The 20,587-nt window shown below is 44.5% G+C and overlaps 1 protein-coding gene across 1 annotated transcript in view; it reads right to left on the bottom strand.

The window, feature by feature from the left end:
- Positions 1-11,380, bottom strand: part of tafa5l (TAFA chemokine like family member 5, like) — a 36,683-nt gene extending 25,303 nt beyond the window's left edge. The window contains exon 1 of the mRNA XM_034537701.1: positions 11,284-11,380. Coding sequence (XP_034393592.1) covers positions 11,284-11,380 — 97 coding nt within the window. The remainder of the gene's footprint in view (positions 1-11,283) is intronic.
- Between the last annotated feature and the right edge of the window lie 9,207 nt (positions 11,381-20,587).

The following is a 20,587-nucleotide window of genomic DNA, read 5'->3' as shown; positions in this document are numbered from 1 at the left end:
GAGTTAAAAAGGTTGACAAAACAAATTCTTCCCTTTTCACTCAACTCTTTAGTCGGCGTGAAATGATCGCGATGAAGTGAACACGATTCCAATTTTAATAATGTTCATTTTTAATATAAAGTGACTTTGTAATGCCGAGATATGAATTTCTAGCAGCAAGTGCCACTCGGCATTTCAACACACTGCAGCACACCTGTCTCACATTATCGTCACGGTGAGGAGACGAGCTTACTTTCCAACCGCCGCGGGCAAACAAATAGAAGAGCTAAAACAATTATGTTTCAACGTGGAGATTTATTAAAATGAACATTGGAATATATGCCATCGGCATACATGCCATCAGCATGGCATATTGTAGTCTCATTGAACACTTAAGTCGAGGCAGCAGCTTTATTTGGGTAAATTATTTGGAAACCCGGGGGAACATATTTAATTGTCTGTTATTGAGGCCTTCCTGGTGTGTTTGGAGGAATGATTATATTTTAATAGTCTTGTGTTTTTAGATAAACAAGCTTTAATCACAGTAAATTGCTCGAGAGTGTCTGCTGCTTTCAAAAACACATTTGGAAGAACAAATTTAATATATGTAGATGACACATTTTATGTAGCACCTTTTGTCATTTAAAATCAGAAGGTTTTTTGCAGCCTTAAATGGTATCCGATTAAAAAAACAAATGAACAACCTGCCGAACATTTCTTAATAAGTGCAATATAAATACTTGTGAAGTTAGAGAACTAGACAAACTTATCTGCTATGGGTTTATAGTAAAGCTCAGAAACTTACTTCACCTTTGTAATTATCTGGAAAAATGTAAAATACGTTCCTTCCTTCTCAGACAGCTGCCAGTGAAAGGCAGATACTGAAGTCACGAGGGTAGATTAGAGAAGAGCCTGTGCTGCAGTTCTTGTAAGGTCAATCCCTGGCATTCACCAACCATCAGTCCTTAACACTGCTGTTTCCAGTCGCTTCCCAACACCCTCGAAGGTTCATTAAGTGCGACACTAACTGCTCCATAGAAGGAAATGACTGTAACAATGGCAAAGGTTAAAGGGGTTGTTGATCAACACAAATGACTCATAAAATTGCCTCAGCGGGCACCGAGGGGTTTCAGAAGCTGCTAGTTTCAGAGCAAGACACCTTGGAAATATTCCACATGATAAATGTGGTAATGTTTGATTATGGTGACCGTGCGACCTTTCGTTTAGCGACATCATAAGGTCAAAATGTCTGCTGGCCGAGGAGAGAATGGATCGCGCTCATTTTTGCTTGTGACCTTTCCTTTAGTGTCACTATTGGCCAACACGTTAGGCTGAGTTAGCCTTAACTTCAGGATCCTGATGTTGTTGGCGAACCCCGTTGACCTTTCCTCTGAACCCCCGTTGACCTTTCCTCTGAACCCCCGTTGACCTTTCCTCTGAGCACCACAATCGGGTCAAATGTTGCCATTTGCACACAAGAGCTCGATCAAAATGATCACACTGGCGGGAGACGACAACCTGACGTTCTCCAGAGGATGACGTTCTCCAGCGCTCTCCTTCAGCTCCACCGCCTCAACATTGCCCCCTCATTGCCCCCTCATTGCCCCCTCTACTGGGCCTGCTGGCCAAATGTGTTTCCCCCCGTCAGTAACTCCACGACCCCCAGCTAACAGGACGAATCTGCATCTCACCTAATGGATTGGTGGATGGGTTGTTAGTCTCATTGACAGCTACTTTTTATGATTTAGGCTGATAAGATTAGTGTGTTTTTTCTTGAAATTATTACAGTCTTGGGAGTCATAAAACCCAATCACCTCTACGAAGAATTGCTACACACGTTTCATTTCATAGCGTCGGCCACGCTGCCCACCCCCAGGCGAGTCCCTGTTTGCTCGGTGGGTGCTTGGGGGACCGAGGTGCCATCAGATATTTCAACACTGGACAGATGAATGGGCTTCATGCAAAATATAAAAGCCAGAAGGAGGTGAATAGTAAGAAGGAGGGGTGGGGGCTTTGTAAAGTGCCCCTCAGCCACTGCCAGCGCTCCATCATATGTCTAGGAGTTAATTCATGTGACAGGCGATTCGTGTCACTCAGCAGCGTGGAGACGCTTGGCCTCGTCTCCATTTCACATGATGATATGTACATACGGCGGCGAGGGGCTTGTCGGGTGAAGGATTGGCGCCGCGTTGCCGGCGAGGCCTTCGGATCCCGTCAGACATCTAGGGTGCGAACAGGAAGCCGATACGGAGCACAGAGACCGTCTCACAGCGCTGACTGGCAGCCTGATGACCTTATCACTGAATCGCTGAATCACAACAACGTGCAAGTGCAGAGCGGCAGCACGGACGCACATGGGGTTCAAACACACTCACACACACACACACACACGCACAGCTCACAGCCAAGACGCGAGGCTGTGCTCTACATATCGGCGCTTTGATCAGACACACGGCGCAGATCACAAACCAGGAGCACAAATATCTCAGTATCTCGGCCTGAAATAGGCTGCCAGGAGTCCACAATGTTCCCCTGATTCAAAGTGCGTCATTGTCGAGCTGAGAGCTGGTGCTGCATGACGAGGTTATTAAAAACCTGGATGCATTACAGCGGCTGGCCCCGGCCACGTCGAGCGAATATGTATAAAACTGCTAATTATCTTTCCTGTTAACATCGCAATATAGTCCCAGTTTACACTTATCAAATAAAATATTCGCTTTGTTCTGGCTTATCTATCTGTTTGTGTCTTTAATTAGGACTGTGCAGATACATCAGTGGTTAGTCCTGACTGAAAAAATACCTTTATCAGATTAAACAGACCAACACATCAGACACAGGGTCCCGCGCCGCTCACATATTCAACTGAAACCAGATTGGGAGCGAGGAGAAAGGCTCTGCTTCTCCTCAGGGAATTTGCCATAAAATTATATGACAGGCTGCACTGAACGAACTATGACAAGGATTCCATTTCCATATTAAAACAATCTCCCGTTTATAGATTGTAATTACTCGCATGCTTCTTAAGATGGAAACGAGGCTTTACAATGCTTTTATTGGAAATGGGACACCTCTGCAAACCACAGATTCAAACCGTATATTTAAAAAAAATTCCACTTCATGTAAAGGCAGTTCAGTTAATTATTCATGACAATATGTATTGTCTTTGTTATTGTAAAGACGCAGCTGTATAGCGCGGAACCGTTCTGTGCTGGCTTGGATCAAACGTCTTGGCATCGAATCTAACCTGCTTTTTGTTCCCCGAGAGTCAATCGTACTCTGAACACTACACTCGTAATATTATCCATTGTATGCTCCTTTTGTGATAGAAGTGCCGTTCTCAGGGAAGAAACTGCCAACAAGGCGTCAGTTGCGAGAGCATGGCAGTGACACCAAACCAGACGTGAATTCAGCGGATCTTTTTATGTGCGATTTAAAAGGCCGTGTGAGACGTAATACATATTAACGGCGCCGGCAATCAGTCAAGATTGATTTTGTGGTGGCTGCTGTTTTCACATTTGGTTATGTAATGGCGGACTAAACCCTCATAGCCTCTCGAGTCCATACAGATACCGTCATACTGCTCAGATTTGGGCTTTTCTCATGAAAGTATTGTGTTCACAAATGCAAATCTTTTTTTTTTTTTTTTTTTTTTTACAAATCTTATTGGTTATGGGATAAATTGACCTACTCAAATGGACTGCTTTTATGTGCAGTTTCCAACCCGAGCAGAGCAATGTGCGTTACAAAGCCTCTTTTTCAAAGACACGCATAATGGCGACGGTGGAGAGGCCATAGGCCATCTTCACGATTTATCGCCTGCCTGTGCTTCGGGGAGGGGGGGGGGGAATCCTCACATTTGACAAGCTGAAAAAAACAACCAAGGGTGGGCCTCATGCAAGAGCCACTCTTACACACAGATTTGTTCTGAAGCGGAACAAGTGATTTGTGAGAATGTGTTGTGTTGACCAGTTTTCTCCCATTTAGATTTGTCTCCTTCGCCGCCGACACAATTGTTTTCAGACCTTTGCGTACGAGTCGAGTAAAGAACGTCGTCCGTTCTCCGCAGGACGGACGACACTTGTTTGATTCAAGCATTGCAATTCCTTGATCTGAATGAATTTACACGCTGAAATGAAAAAGTAAATAAAAGATAAACTAAATATAAAGTGAACATTCTATTTACCAGGATGTGATGTGCATGTTTCCTTAATGTCCCCCCCTTCAAAAATGGAGGTGTCAAGTAGAGTAAATGTTACAAATGTGCACCTACTCATGAAACGGGTGGTGTGCATCACATTAAAATGAGCGATTAGGACTTGGAAAAGAGGTTTGCGGAAAACGGATCTGGAACACTCTTAGAAGGAAACCTCACGGAGAAAGAAGAGATTTAGGTCATGAATGTGGGTTGCAACTAAGGGTTATCACCTTGTTTTCACCTTGTGATGTTGTCCTGGAGGCACCTAGTGTAGCGGAAAACTACTGCAGAAGTACTTTGCCAGGTGTTTATATTTCTGTCACAGATTTTGTGACCACGACAGTACGAGGTGTCCAGTTTTTAATGGAAACCATGTTATATTTTTTATTATTTGTTATGTTTTTATCAGTGTTCTTGCATGAGGCTCATTGTTTAGATTTTTTTGGGGGGCTTATTGACCGAAACAGTTAATAGATTATCAAAAATTATTCAAAGTTTTTTTCATGACTATCATCTAAATGGATGAATTGGATAAGTATTTCAGTCTCACCTACATGAAGTTCACCAAGGTTTACCACCACTCACGTTGATATAATACCGTTACTCACAGTGTAACAAGAGCCAAAAAGGAGGCTTTCCAACACTAAAAAGGTTTATCGAAGTGATCTGGATTCATAATCTGCAGCTGCTTTTGATTTCATCTGCAGAGTTTGGGCCTAATCTCTTCCCTTCATGCCCCGCTCTGATCTCACAGCTTTGTCTTTCTCTTAACAACTCAGGTCAACATCAAACAGCCGCCTTTGTTCTACTGAGCTAATGTTAGTCAAGGCGGCCACCGCCTAGTGCATCTCATTGGCCCAACAGCGTTAGGTGATGAGATGGACACCAGGTGAGAGAGGCAGATGTTCGACTGACCCCGTGCTTTACGCTTCCTGACACCGCCGTGACCCTCTGCTGCTGAACAAGTAGGGCAGCGGAGCAGTGGAGCGAAACACGCGCTTTATAGCAATGTGCTCGCTTTAAAAGGAGAATACCACTGCTCCATCTCACATGCTATTTGAATACTGCACAGCAGTCCGATCAATATTTATGCAAGTGAACAGCTCTCTGCTGAAGTCGGAGGACCTGTAATGGTACCCAAGTATGCAATTTAATCTAAACGCTGACATAAATGAATCAGGAACGACGGCGGAGGGACGTGTGGGAGCAGCCGGGGTGACTCCTGGAGACGAGTGGTATGTTATGCTCTTGCGGGATGAGGCTCATTTATCTGCGAGTCGTAAAATAAGCACGGAGTTGGCCCACAGTCGGTCCGCCATTCATTGTTCTGAGGAGGAGCTCCGGCTCTCACTCCCTGATGACAACGCAGCTTGGAGTTTTCTGCTGTGGGATTTCTTAAAGCTGCACCAAGTCACGAGCACCCCAACTGAGACGATGGACATGTGCTCTATTTGCCCAAATGTAATTCCCGTGTCAGGTGTGTGCACTACTCCACCCACTGGGGATGACAAATTGAAACTCCTCGAAGCGGCAGTATGATGGCGCTGCCTCTGGGGAGAAAGCCGGACTCGACAGTGTTGGATTGTTTCCTCCCTCACTGGAAAGCAGGAGCGTGCTGTTTAGTTTGCTCACGTCACTCTCCTGGACGTCCAGGTCCTCGAAGTTCAATTTGGTCCTTAAACAGTTACCATTCTCCAACGCTCAGCGCTGCCATTGTGTGACATTGCCGGAGGGGTGGGGGGGGCTGCTTTAAAATAGAAGTTATTCCCCTTACATGCACACGGTGCAAGGGGCTGCCATTGTAATTTCGGCCCGGCCTGCGACAAGCCTCGGACGGTACACATGACGGAGGTGGCTTTCTGGATGGATTTCTGTTGCAGCCATGCGGCGTGGTCTGGGCTGCAGAGATATTACAATGTAGAGTACACTCAGACAATTGGTCGTGGATGAATACAGGCTTGAGGCGTAAAGAGTGAATGTACAATATGGCTTGCAAAAGCAAACAGTAGCTCAGCTGAATGTGATGCAGAGAGCACGCTAATGCCACGGTGACTCACTTCGAATTTCAGAGCCCTCCAGGATGCCCTGCTTCTCTAATGCGAGCCCAGAGAAAAAGGGTGAGCATCAGAAGACCATGAAGACCCCGAAGGGTACAGTAATGCGTGATTGCGTGAGCCGCTGCTTTAATATTCAAGCACAGTCCTCTCTGTAAATTTAGTGTTAGTGGCATCGGGCGGAAAATAGATCAGGACACAAAACTGAAGAAGCATTACTCGAATCATTTACACCACTCTGCCAATGATGGAGCAGTTTAAAGCCCAAAGCTTTCCGCGGATAAAATAACAATGCAGAAAAACACAGAGCGGTGCACTACACTCAACCACAAGGGAGGTCAAAGCTGAAGGCTAGAAATAATTCATAATCAGGGAGCTATGAAGTATGAGCTGTGTGTGCTGCCAAATTGATTTAGCTGTACAAATTCTTTTCATTTTGTTCCATGAAGATGCTCGTACTTTTACAGCTCCGGCGTCTATAGAAGACCTCGATGATTTGCTTCGAATTTAGAGCCAAGGTCATCAAAGCGGGTCTCCTTTTGCATGCGTAATGCCTCCTTGAAGAGGACTAGGATGGAAATCATCCTTTTCACTTCAAAAAGTCGGTAATTCTTTGCTCCTCTGATTAGTTTAATGCTTGGATGGAGAGGCCCTGCTCCCTGAGTTAAAAGAGAATGCCACGCAACGGTTTTTGAAATTCATCATTCTGGTGAGGACTCATTCACACGAGAGCTGATTTGTAAAAAAAAAAAAAAAAAAAAGGAAAGAAAATGGAACCCTGATGGCATCCAAAATAATTTACCAGGACGAAATGATTCTGGGTTTGTGAATGACATTTGGAGGGGAGACATCAGAGACGCGAGGCAGAGTCCAAAAAAGGAGTGGACCGCCGTCATCAATGGAGCTGTGTACTGATTTTGAAGCCACGGTGACTCATACTAAAATGTTGTGACACCGCCACTGAGACGTAGCTCATAAAACGTGTGCCGTCATGCCTATCGACAGTTTGTACTGCAGAGCAGGAAGACTGGCTGGATTGTTGGAAATAGCCGCTTCTCCCCATCCAGGATTCGTGTTTCCGAAGCGGTGATTGAATTATCGACAAACAAATCAAAGTGACACATTGCTGACGGTCGCAATTATATGACACCCAGTTTAGGATCTCTGTGGATAGGTTCAAGTCATCCAACGTACTGCGTTGTATTAAGGACGCGGGAAGTGATGCTCCATTTCTAGGTTTTTTGGGAGAAGCAGATTGCAGCATGAGAAGTAATAGCTGAGCAGACAAAGAGAAGAGTGCCAACTACCAGAAACTAAGAGCTGCAGAAACACTTCTTTTTTTTTTTAGATGCTGCAACAGCATGTATTGTGGAGAATATATCTTCACTGAAAGAAGAGAAGAGGTTTTTCGCTCTACTCCTGATTGACAGATGGTTCATCCAATCACCTCCACAGTATTTTCTGTGCCTGCCCTTTCCCGAACTCTTTCTCAAATGGTTCTGCGCAAACGAACCATCCAAAAGAGGCTAAAAAGCTTGGTTTAACTAAAGGAAACTTCAGAGGGTATTAATTATCGGTTGGTTCATCACAGACTGTATATAAGAAGTGGATGTCGTCATGTAGACATGTAGTCGTGATGTCACCCATTGGTTTGTGGACTGCTGTTTTGAAGCCTTGAGTTTGGCATTTTGGCCCGCCGCCATCTTGGATTGTGGCTGTCGCTATCTTGGCTTTTTATTTTTTTAAACCAGTGAACCGAAGTGACCGCGAGTGACCTATAGACGCCAGATACAACTCTGGTAGCAGTAGTGCCCTAATGCATACTTAAGCAATAAGGTACGAGAGGCAGTACTGTAACTATATATCTGTTATCCATTTCCTGTTCTGCTACATGACGGGCCTAACAACACCCTTGAACAGGACATTATTGACGATACAGTCCTGCCTCGAGTACCTTATTGTTTTTATAATACGGTTGCCTGCGACATTATAAATAGTAAGTGAATATTAAGCTGCCTTTCAGCACAAAATAGTTGTAGCCACCAAAAGTTGTGTATCGCATTTCAGTAGCCGAGAGAAAATAGTCCCCGTATGTGGGGCTGTTGCTATGCAACAAGAAAACAGCATTGGGGACATCACGTTTGTTAGCCTAGCTAGATCTCGCACCATCTCATTCATTCACATTGCTCATTTTATGAAAGTTGCCATTAAAATAACAAAAATGACAATGGCCCCCTTGCAATACAATAATATTTAATTTACATGTCCCCTTCGTCTCTGATGATATCACTTCTGACCACTCTTGCTCTCTTTGCCGGTGGCTCGTTGTTGGAAGTGCCTTCTCCAGAATTATTATTATTATTATTATTATTATTATTATTATTATTATAACTCAAACTCTGTCTTTCATTTAGATTTGGTGCCCAGAAGTTTTGAAGGGAGTTTTTTTTTTAGGTCTCAATGTCTTTCTTATCTATGGTGGTATGACGTCCACCTGAAAATATCAATGTTCACTTGAAATATGTTTGGTAACTGAAGCTTGAAACGAAACTAACGGTCTAACTAAATCTACCTGTTAGCACCGATACGGAACCCTCAGATAAATATAAACAGGTGTACAGCACATTATGGCTCAATACAGTACAGCCCGTGACACACTCTCAACCAATAAGAATGCTTGATTTCATCTACCCGTATTATAATCAGCTTTATGGTCTATTTGACTCTAACATCATGCTGTATTGAAGAAGACTTGAAACTAGAGATTGAGATTGAGAGATAAACTCGTGCTTACTTTGTTTACTGAGTGAGAAGTAGAGTCATTTTATCATAGACTTCTATACAATCGGACTTCTATGCAACCAGCCTCCTGCTGGGCATGAGCAAGAATTGGAAGTTTAGGACGTTTCTTCATCGGCCTCAGTTTTCAGAACCTGTCTCACACGTATCATGTGATACAGTGTCAATATCAAAATATATATATTAGGAACTTTAAAAAGCTGCAAACCACTTGAATAGGAAATTAGGGTAAAAAAGAAAAAGATGTTCTTCTTGACCAACTGTTTGACTGACAGGTGACGTGTAGTGCACACTGCAACAATGAGAGCTTAATTTACCCTCTTATATGCTCAAAGATTTTAAGGAATGCCACTTCTAAGACGCAAGATGGCCTTGTGTGATCAGATTATTTTAGAAGGAACAATTTGTATCTTCCCACTTGAAGTTGAAATTGATTTGAGTTCCTTGAGCCGAGTTAGAGCAAAGGCCAACTGTCTGCGCACACACACACACACACACACACACACACAGCAGTGTGGTTGACAAAGCAAGCAGCAGTTGCCACTGCTCTTTGACTGCACCACTGAACCGGAATGTGGTCCAGCGAGGAAATCCAGACATTTCCAAATTTATCGTTGAATAAACTGGCAACGTTAAGAGCAGGCTGACAGGCCATTCATCGTGGCGGGCACTGGCCCAATGGCGTGCGCTTACAGGGATGCTGCGCTTTGATTTCCTGTCCGAGGCGCCATGAAAGATGAGCTACGGAGAGGGCGGAGGAGACGCAGCCTCCCACCACCACAAGGCTTCACCTCTGCGCCCACCGGCTCAACCACACGCGTTGCTGCTTCCAACGGGGTCCGTGGAGGGGGAAGTTTGAAGAGCTGGTCATGAAAATGATGAGTGGTTTGACAGTTATAAACACCACAAATGTAGATTATGAAGTAGCTGATGAAATGATTCTTTTTTGTATACATTGGTGGTCTGAACTACTCGTACAACAGCCCTGACTGGTCACAGCAGACAGTTTCTTCAAAGGGGGGATTTTACGGGGATTTGAAGATTACAAGTACGGATTAAAAAAATACTACATGCTTCATTCTTAAAATTCAGCTCAGGGCTGGAAGGAGGAGTGAGCGACACACAGAGAGTGTCAAAGCTCAAATCATATCCTTATGTTTTGAACTAGGCCAAATCCAGAGATTGATTGAACAATTTTGTACAATAACACTTTAATGAGATCACTTTCGGGTGAAACCGAGTCAACAATAAATGTCGGAGGGGGAGAGCAGGGTTGCTGTTAACTCCTCGGATAATTTACGGAGACTTGAGACACGGTTCATGGGCGACAATAAGAGGCTGGTGAAAGCAGCACTTTGGGAGAAAAACGCTGCAAATGAGAGGCAAAGGGAGCACATTTTTGAGTGCACAGGCAGTTCATTTTTCACATCAGTGTCTACTTTTGTTCCCGGCAAGCTGCCAAAGACATTGATGTAGGCACTATCCCTCCTCCAGAGCGGTTATTATGCTGCTGGCCAATGCTTGATTAAAAGATCTAATCTGCAAACTTAGTGTTCGACATCTCCCAACAAGTTCCAATGCTTTAAGCCGGTTCTCGGTGGGTCTTTGATGCCACCGGAATCCCAAAATGTTTAGTCGTGGACGGCAGCCAAATGATGTGCAGGGAAACATCCTTTTGCTTTCTATTCTGTGTCAGGGTGGAGGTGTAATTGCACCAGCGGATGTATTATTTAGAAGGTAAGCATGGCGTGGATGGATATAGCCTTAACCCGAGTGAAATTATAAAAGCTTTGAAGGCAGGAGTCAGGCCTCCTCCTCTGTGTTGCTTCTTCACCCAAAGCTCAATTGTGGATGCAATAAAATCATCATTCCACAAGGCAGCAAATAGCCTGCATCCGAATCAGGGACACCAGATTACGAGGAATCTCATATGAAAAATACAAATAATTAGTGCAATAATGTCACCACAGGCTGCTGAGTACCGTGCACTCACTAAAGGAATATTATTACATCAAATCAGGTTACAGAAATACCACAAGGTACAACAAGGTCACCATGAATTGACTGGCGCTGAGCACAGACACATTACAAGTCCTGAGACATTATGGGGATTTCTTCTCAGCATCACAGGATCTGACCACACCATGTGCGGCTGCATCCCAATAAGAAGCCCTCGGGGACAATGGTGGTGCTGACAAAGTAAAAAATGTGAATAAATAAAGATTAGTTTTTTTAAATGCAAGAAAGTGTCCTTACCCTCTCTAAGCAGATGGGAATAGATGAGCCAGAGAAGCAGCAGGCAGCAGAGTGACGCACCTCCACCTGCGGAGAGCGTCTTCACTCCAGACTGCATCCTACACCTTGAGTTTTTTTTTCGTTTGTTTTTTAAAGATTATCCAAACTTTGAACGCTCGTGCCGCTCAGATGTCAAGCAGGTCGACGGAAGAGTGGCTAATCCACTGGCGTCTCCACAGGCTGTCGTCGGCATCCATTTTGAGGTTATAAAAGGAGAGGGACCGGTAGTAATCCCCCTTTGCTTTTCAAATTCCCTCGGTGAGCCGCATATCCATCCAGGCTGCTCAGCGCGCACAAACACACCCACACACACACACACACACACACACACACACGTGCGTGCGCGCGCGCGGACGCACACAAACACACAGAGGGTACAATGTCACCAGATCGGGCCAAGTTTACGCAGCTGTGGTCTCAGGAGCTGAAATGCACTGGCTGGCTTCAGCAAAAAACTGTTAGTATGTAGATGAAGAGCAGTGAGCAGCAGCGGTCCCCCGCAGCTCTGGTCCTCGCACGGGGACACTGATGATGGTGATGATGATGATGATGATGATGAGGATGAGGATGCTGCTGCTCGGTAATTCAGCCGCTCAGGTTACCCTGGACGCCGCTGCCAACCTCTTCACACAGTTATTATTCCCAACCAACTTCTGCCCCGAGCGCGGCTCCGCGCGACTCTACAGAGGGACGCGCAAGTTCGCCCGGGCGGACATGACGAACATACCAATCAGCAACTTGCCCGACAACTCAGCACTCCGGCGTCCGAAGCCGGCTTTTTGTTGTTGTTTTTTCTTTTTTGTCTTCCTTTTTTCAACCACACAGCTGAAGGCGCAGATGCGTCATGCGTGGCCACAATGTGCTCTGCAGCTGCAGCTCCAGATGGCACGTCAAAACAAGAGCGACGTGGTCTCACGCACGCCGGACCGAGCGCTCTCGGAGTTGGACACACTTGTCACCTGTGTGAGCCTTTGTGGAGGGCGCCGGGGATCTGTCAGTGCTGGTGATGCCTTTGCGCCTCGGGCTTCGAGGGGAAAAATTGTTTTTCAAAAAAAATGATGAAATAAAGCTTCCCCGTTTCCTCGCAAAGTCAGGAGTGTGTTAGAGAAGAGTGTGTCAACCCAGCCTCAATCTGTCGGCTCCATTTGCATTGCAGGCGACGCCGAAGAAGAGGATTTCCTCCCTTCAGTCCATGGAAGAAAGCACTGCTGCTGCACGGAGTTGAGTTACAATGTTTGCTCTCTCTCTCTCTCTCTCTCTCTCTCTCTCTCTCTCTCTCTCTCTCTCTCTCTCTCTCTCTCTCTCTCTCTCTCTCTCTCTCTCTCTCTCTCTCTCTCTCTCTCTCTCTCTCCCCAGTGGCCCAATTCCTTCTGCAAAGTGAGGACAAAAAACTTCCTGCGCTCCCAGGATATAAATCCCAAACTGTATATGAAGATGCTCATTTGTACACAGTGAGATGTCCCACCCCGGCCCATGGAGACACAAAGCAGCCCCCTTACCCCGCCTCCCCCCACATTCTGACATCTTCTCCATGTTTGCATGCCCTCTTTCATGGGTGGAAAAACGCCCTCGAGGACTGCATGTCTGAGGTCTACAGTTAACATTTAGCTCACTGGCATTCTGGGGGAAAGTGAGAGGTCTGTTCCTTCAGAGAACTTGTGGTATAACATATGCAGTGCCCTCAGAGTTCTTTAAAGCACAAGTTACTTTTCTATATACTGTCTCCAATCACATCTCCAAGGGTGTGTGTGTGTGTGTGTGTGTGTTTAAGCCTTACAGATGCAGTCGATCTTCTGAACGAGCACCATTGAAGCCACTCGAGGACCATTACTGTAACTCCACTGCTGTTCTTTCAGCCTTTCACGTAATGGCTTTTTATGAGGACAAGGCCCTGTCTCATGATCACTGTAGTGTTTGAAAAATGGATGGGTCTCAAACTGCATTTTTCAGGTATTAGAGGGATACGTTGCGTCTTAAAACCTGTTGATGTTTTCTGTGTTACTGCTCCCAGTTGCAGTGGGGCGCCATACTGGGAGATGGTGGAGGAACCCCGGAGAGGGTTTGGCCACTGAGGTGCGATTTGTTTTCTTCCCTCATCTCCAGCTCGGCTCAGCCAGCTATCAGATTGGAGAGCCACGTTTCAGTCAGAGTGACGTCCCAGCCCTGCAGGGTTGCAGTGTAATTAATCATAATCCATCACTCTTACTGACAGGGCCGTGAAAATTCTGCCAGTTTATTTTCTACCCATCATATTTATTTCTGTGTTTACCAATAATATAAAGACTTGTTCTTAATTGCATTTGGGCATGAGCGGATTGTAATGGTACAGTAATGCCAGTGGGTGCACTTTAAAAGAGCTGTGGTCAACAAAAAAATGTAAAACCTTTTTTAAAAAGTCATTCATTCAGGCTGGGTGCTTATGCAGATGCTTTATAGCTGTCTACAGGTGATTATAATGTTTTTATTAAAGATGGTCCTTGATGCTACGGTGTTATTTATCTGCCATCTTTGATCGCTGTTTGTGCATAATGTTTGTGCCAAGTAAATAAGTACATTTGCTCAAGTTAAATCCTTAATTTGAGATTAGATTAAACTAGATTAATACTTTTTTTCCATCTCGAGAACATAGTGGGAAACAATAATAACACAGAAATTGGTAGAGACCAAAACAGAGCCAAAAGGACATTCATCAGGTGGCCAGAAACAAATGAATGCTCATGTTGCTCCGTAACTGCTGGATGTGTCTAATAAGCAGGGCTGCCAATTGTCCCGCACACCCCCTACATTGGGCTGAGTTGGTTTGTCCCATACATGACCTCCCTTGTCCTGTATCAAAGTATGCCTCACAGAAAGTTTTTTTTTTTTTTTAGCCCCTGCAGTGTTTATGCAACAAAACTACTTGGTTAGGTTTAAGAGAATATCATTATTATGGTTTGGGTTTAAATAGCTACGGAAGTGGTGTTACTTCAGTATGAAAGTTATGTGATAAATACCGTTAATTCTACTTTTACACATAAACAGCAGGCTCCTGGGTGAAAGTCTGCTGTTTTTAGAGCCACCCGTCCACACTGACTTCCTCCTTTTGCAGAACTCGTATGGTTCTTTATGCTGCGTCAGCTGTCCTGGCCCACGGGTACGTGGATTAGGTATAGCTACGGGGACCGTATGAGCAAAGCCGGCCCATATTGCTGCTCTACACTGATCAGCAAGTATGGGGTCAGATCAGTCTCAATAATTGCAAATGCACACAGAGAGATTTTATAAATGCAAACAGAACAATTTACAAATATGTTTGATTTACAAATGCACACAGAAGGATTTACAAATAAATTAGGGCGACATCTGATTGGCTACAGCTAGGTCTATGTTGAAAAAACGCATTTGCGGATCTAGCCGGCAGGGGAGTCTCATAAATCCACACACACATGTGAAGAATCCACAAACAAATGCAGTGCGATTGATAAATAAATAAACACAGACACGTCGTTCTGCATGCATTTTTGAGTCTAATTTATTTGTAAATCCTTCTGTGTGCATTTGTAAATTAAACATATTTGTAAATTGTTCTGTGCGCATTTGTAAATCTTTGTGTTTGCATTTGTAAGTCTCTCTGTGTGCATTTGCAATTATTGAGACTGATCTGACCCCATAAGCAAGCCCTAGATCTGACACAGCAGCCATGGGAGATTGTGTGCTGATCATGTCACCATCTGTCATCCAATCACAGGCTTTTGTGTGCACATCAGTTGTGTATCGCGTAAATGCGCCAATTCCTGCTAATGTCTGGTGTTGTTTGGTTGGTTTGGCATGTGCAAATATGGATTAACCTACAGAAGAGAAAAGACTTTGCAGCGACAACAAACAATGGGAAGCAAGGAAAGCCCTTCAGCTGACTCGACTTCATGCCGTCGGGAATTCTAAAGTGGCCATGGAGGCGAGCATGACAACTCAGTACGCATCCACAGGAATGTACAAGGCCACACTAGCTGTAGATGCGAGCAATATCGGCGCATTCTTGGTGACGCCTGCGAAGCCTCGCATGTGTACCGTTATGGTCAGATATGGACTCCTCCACAGCGCTGACTGTTTCTCAGTTGCCACCGATGCCTCAAATAAAGGATGACAATGTTTCCCGTGTGTGTGAGATTGTCCTCTGTGTCTGAGTGAGTGCGGCGCAAGTTACCTGACTTTCATGAAGATGGTGATGAGGAGTTGAAAATGATGAACTGTCTGTAAAAGCATGAACTGGAGATTAGACCCATCACAGCATATGCAGCGGATATTGTCAGCGTTGTAAAAAAACGCCGCTGTGTTTAGCAGTTCTTGAGCAGTGCCGGCGATCACATTCTGAAAGTCAATTGCCGGGCTCACATAGCTCAGAACACCTGTGAGCACGCCTGCCACCAGCTGTCAGTGGATAGCGAGTCACTTGTTTGAAAGATCTGCATCATCATGTCATGCAAGGCCTCCTTGGCCTTGTGCCAAAGGAAAAAGGCCAAAGCATCCATGGAAAAATACACTTGGCATTGCATTAAAAATACTGAAGTCTCGAAGTACTGATGGTCCGAAATATGTCACTCATTCACTATTCACCAACCAGGAAGTCCTATAGAGAGGACTATACACTGAGTTCATCAGCCACTCGCGGAATTATCTCTTCCCCGTTCATTACGTCATTGCTGTCGCGCCATTCAACCATCCATACTAAATACATGCATTTTTGGTGATAAGAATATATTGTTTGCTTTCCCTGTGTGGTTGGTTACCTCTTAGCGAAATGCTCACAGTGAATTTAAGATCACCCTCGCATCGAGGGCTTTTATTGTGAAAAGTAAAAACGGAAAGAGTAGTAACTAAATAAGCCTAACTCCTATACTAAGAGCCTCCATTGGCCCACCTCATTGTTTGTAGTTAATTTCTAAAAAATAAACAAATAAGAGCATTAAAATACTCCACCTTCCACAATAAAAGTCCTGAGCTTAGCTTAAGCTTGCTGAAATAAGTTATGCCATTTGGCTCACCTTGATTCTCTTAAGTCCTTTGATCTTCTGTCCAGCTTCTAGTATCAGTTCATACACGGACAGACATGTGATATGAACAGAGTGAATGGGTGAGAACGAACTCCTAATCAAGCACGAATTGCCAAATTAATATGTATTGGTGTGTCACACCGGTTCTGTAGAGAGAGTTGTGATGACCTTGCTGTCGCTCTTACAAACACACTCTGTTGGGTTGTCGCTGCAGTGGTGGTATATGTCTCTATGCTTGCATCAGTCCTAAATGGTGGGGTCATAGTTTCAAATCCCATACGTGTTAAGTACTGCTGGTCCCTCTGATATGGTACTTCCTCCCATGTGAAAGAGACTTTTACAAATGTGTGGTACAATTAAATGTCACAGTGTTCCAGAGTGAGATGATGGCTGGTACTGTTGCCTTGGAGCCGGAGGGGTCATAGGTTTTGTTTTTGAAGCACCTGCAACTAGGTGATTGCACAATTTGTCTGTCCATAAGCTACTGCAGCATATTGCAGCTCATCTGTTGTTTCTTTAATTATGCATGTTCACAAGTTTCCACATGAACGGGGTTTTTACTGGAACAGGTGGAGAATTTGTTACAGGTAATTTGCTACATTTGTCAAATCATTGGTCGGGGGGGGGAATCCCATTAAAAAAACCCAAATGTATGAACATGAGCATTAGGCATTTCAGGAATGTGATTTGTGAGCTCATATCAAACAGAGACAGGCCACAGCAGTGTGGACCCACAACTCCAATCCCCATTTTACAGCCACCGGCTGTTCGCGTACTTTGCTTACATGCCGGAGAGGAGCATATGGCGCCACGCAGCATCTTTGGACCTTCTGCACAGTATTGAAAATGTGGGCGGGTACCGCCACTGCTGTACTAGTCATCACTTTAAAGTTGTTTTTTTTAGCAACTCAAGAGATGAACTTCCTGTTTTGTATTCGGTTGAGTAACAAGCGCTCACCGCCTTGGACTTGGAAGGCGGCTCTGAGAAGTTTGTAGCGCTCATTTGCAGACGGCTGTTTCATTTCCATTGTTGATAATAATCAAAATGTCAGAGAGAACCCACGTCTGCAGCAAAAAGTGAATTTCCACCTTGGTTCCCTCCAAAAGGTGCTAGCTGTGTTTATGGAGTGAGACTCAACTGAGACGGACTTTACATGCAACAACAGCATGTTTTAGAACAAAACGTGCACATGAAACTCAACAAAGCAATGCTAAACTGTGTGATGGAGAGTATATTTTACCCAGATTTGTAAACCGTAGCACGAATACAACACATTTAAACAAAAATAATAATAATCTGGACAGGAAACGTAGCAAAATCAGTGTCATGGCTGTAACTTTTATATCATGGTTTAGCCTTTGCGTACACATAAAGAGCTTTCAGCTGTGTTTCCACATCTCAAAATGGTAAAAAAAAAAAAAAAACTAAACTAAAAACTAATGGATCATGACAGAACCCCAGCAGTATCGTGCAGGCTCGACCCGCGGACGGTCACAGCAGCCGTCAGCATCTGAAATGACTCTCCATGTTCCACGCGGGCGTCTGCTCTGGTTTTCACAAGCACGACTCCCCTCTCGCTGCCTCCGATGTCAACGACATGCTGGTCAGACGGGACGTGGACCGGACCCCTTTTACTGCTCCGCTGGACAAAGAGTCATGTCGACAAGCTGCTTGCAGAAAGGAAAAGGAGCGTCTGTTCTTTTGAGGCGCGGCGGACCTTGAAGGAACAACACAAACAAATTTGAGTGCAACAGCGAGGTCCCTCACGCAATTACCGAAGATGCAACGTGCTGCTCATAATGATTCAGACTGAGGAGTTCTCCATCCTTCTCGCTTCCTCCCGTGACTCCACAAAAAAAAAAAACTCCGGTCTGTTGCAGCCTTCGCGTGTCTTGCGCCGTACAAATCTAATGAAACAGTCACAGGGATAAATTGACATTGGCATTTTCACACAAATAAATGTCAATAATTCAGCGTAGCCAGTTTGTGAGGGCGTTTACATTTGCTGTTCCAAACACCCAGGGGCAATAATCTTGCCAGCACACCATAAAACCTATAATATCGCTCCATAGATTTGCATATAATAACATTTGCATGTGCTAAAATATTTAGTGTCGCATGAGTAATGTAAGCATAATGAGCACTGAATCTTCAATTATACATGCCCGTGATGAATCAATCAGATATGACGGTTCACAACAACACAAAGTCATGTGACTCTGGGACACAAATGTGACAGTGAAGAACATTTAGAGATATTAAAGTCACAAGAAAAGGGGCTTGAACAAAAGCTCCACTTAAACTACGTTATCTCAAGGGTCAAGCAGGGGGCCAATAGAGGGTTGGGTTTGTTAACGCTGACCTACCAACCTCGTATGAGTTGTGACGCTGCAGTCGGATCAATAGTACCGAGTCAATAGAGGGACAGTGATTTCATAGCCCCCGTTAGTGATTTACAGACCTGTTGGCATGTGGAATGGAGCCTCTGAGAACGCTTCAATTACAAAGTGTTTTTTCTTGTCCGTCCCCTCTCTGCTGTTTGGATCAAAACACTAACTTGGGAGATTCAATGTGGTGCCATACCCCGGGAAAGGCAGACTATGTTCTGGCCCGTCAACGTCTCAACTGTCTGAACGGCGTCGATGAAGACCGCCCCTGTAGTCGAGGAGAGATGGGTTCTATTTCATTCAGTTTCCAACAAACATGCTTCCATTGTTGTTACATCATATTGTTTTGCGTGTCTTTGGAGTGTTTGCTTTTGATTAGGAATGTTTAATGGCCTCTACACATTCAATTATCAGCAGCCAGCTCCGCCAGTTGATAGTCATCCTCTCATTAATGGCCCAGAACTGATTACCAAGGACAGAGAGAGAAATGGGTGAAATGTTATTCATTCAAAGCACTAATTAAATCCTCCTAGGTGGGACTTCCAATCCCACTAGTAACTTTGCCAGCATTTTACTAAGCACCACTTATGGCGATAGTAGGCCTAAAAATAACGCATCGTGAAAACAGGCACGTCTGGATTACTCTGAGGCCTCGCCGTCTGAAGAGTTCTTTGTGCTGCTGCTGATGAGGATTGAGCCAAAAATTCATATCATGGTTTTCTGTTTGTCATTCATCTAAAGTACCCATTTGCATTTTCACCGCTGCCAAAGGCCTTCTATCGAGGTGTGTGGCTCAAATTGTCGCCCTGCGAAGCAAAAACAGTCTGATGGATATTGATGACATGTCAAAACCTTTTTCTCTGCTTGTGTTTTTTTTTCTTCTTCTTCTTACATTGTTGAACAGGAGTAATAAATGCAAAGGGGGAAAACAATATATAGTGTCTGCCCCTTTTTATTTGCAGTTCCTTACTCTTTCTGGAAGTGGAATTAATGATCCGGCTGCCAAAGTGAGGGAAGGACCTTCTCTTGATGGAACACTTTCCTCTGTAGTCAAGATCAAAAGATAGCCTTCACAGCCTCATGCAGCGCACGGACGCCGCCGAGAGGAACTGTTCAGTTAAAGACTCTCAAAGGCCAAACTGGGCACGCTGCCGAGGATCTATTGTTCCTGTGCTGGGCCACTTGGTTTAATCTCTCTCTCCTACCAGCTCTGGTCGCACCGTGCGACTACACACCAACTCTGATGACGCCTCCCTCACTTTCCTGCCACTTTGGTTCATTTTGTCTCATTTCTTTACCAAAGTCAACGCTCCTCTGTGGTTTTATATGAATTATTAAGGACGCTGAATGCTTCACATGTTTTGTTGGATGTGTTTCACATAGAATGTCCAATATCTGTTATTACAGTGCGGCCTTTTGCTAAATGTTCATAATAGGTTTCATTTTCACCTATATGAGATTTTGCTCCGATCCATTGCAGTGCGGATGTGAAAAGGAAGAAGAAGAAAATCAGAGGTTGGTTTTAATCCACCTATGAAAACATTTAGAATATACACGGAATAAACATTCATTATTAGCAGTGGTATGCTCATGTGCAGCGAAAGGTTTGGCGTGACATGAGGCGATGTACTCGGACATCAACGTTTTTATTTCACGTGTAGGAAACAGCAGGTTTCCTTTGTGCTCTGGAGCCCCCACGTACGGAACGACCCCAAGTCGAGGACGTGTCCGCAATTTGTACTTTTTACAACGCTTCATCCTACCAACTACCGCCTCGTTCTGGTGTTCTGCTTTTGGTGTGGAGGAGCTGTTGTGACAGTCAGCAGTAGTTGCTACTGTATGTGCCT

Source organism: Cyclopterus lumpus, chromosome 7 (genome assembly GCF_009769545.1).
Source record: "Cyclopterus lumpus isolate fCycLum1 chromosome 7, fCycLum1.pri, whole genome shotgun sequence".
Taxonomy (NCBI): Eukaryota; Metazoa; Chordata; class Actinopteri; order Perciformes; family Cyclopteridae; genus Cyclopterus; species Cyclopterus lumpus.
This window is presented reverse-complemented; position numbering and strand designations above follow the sequence as displayed.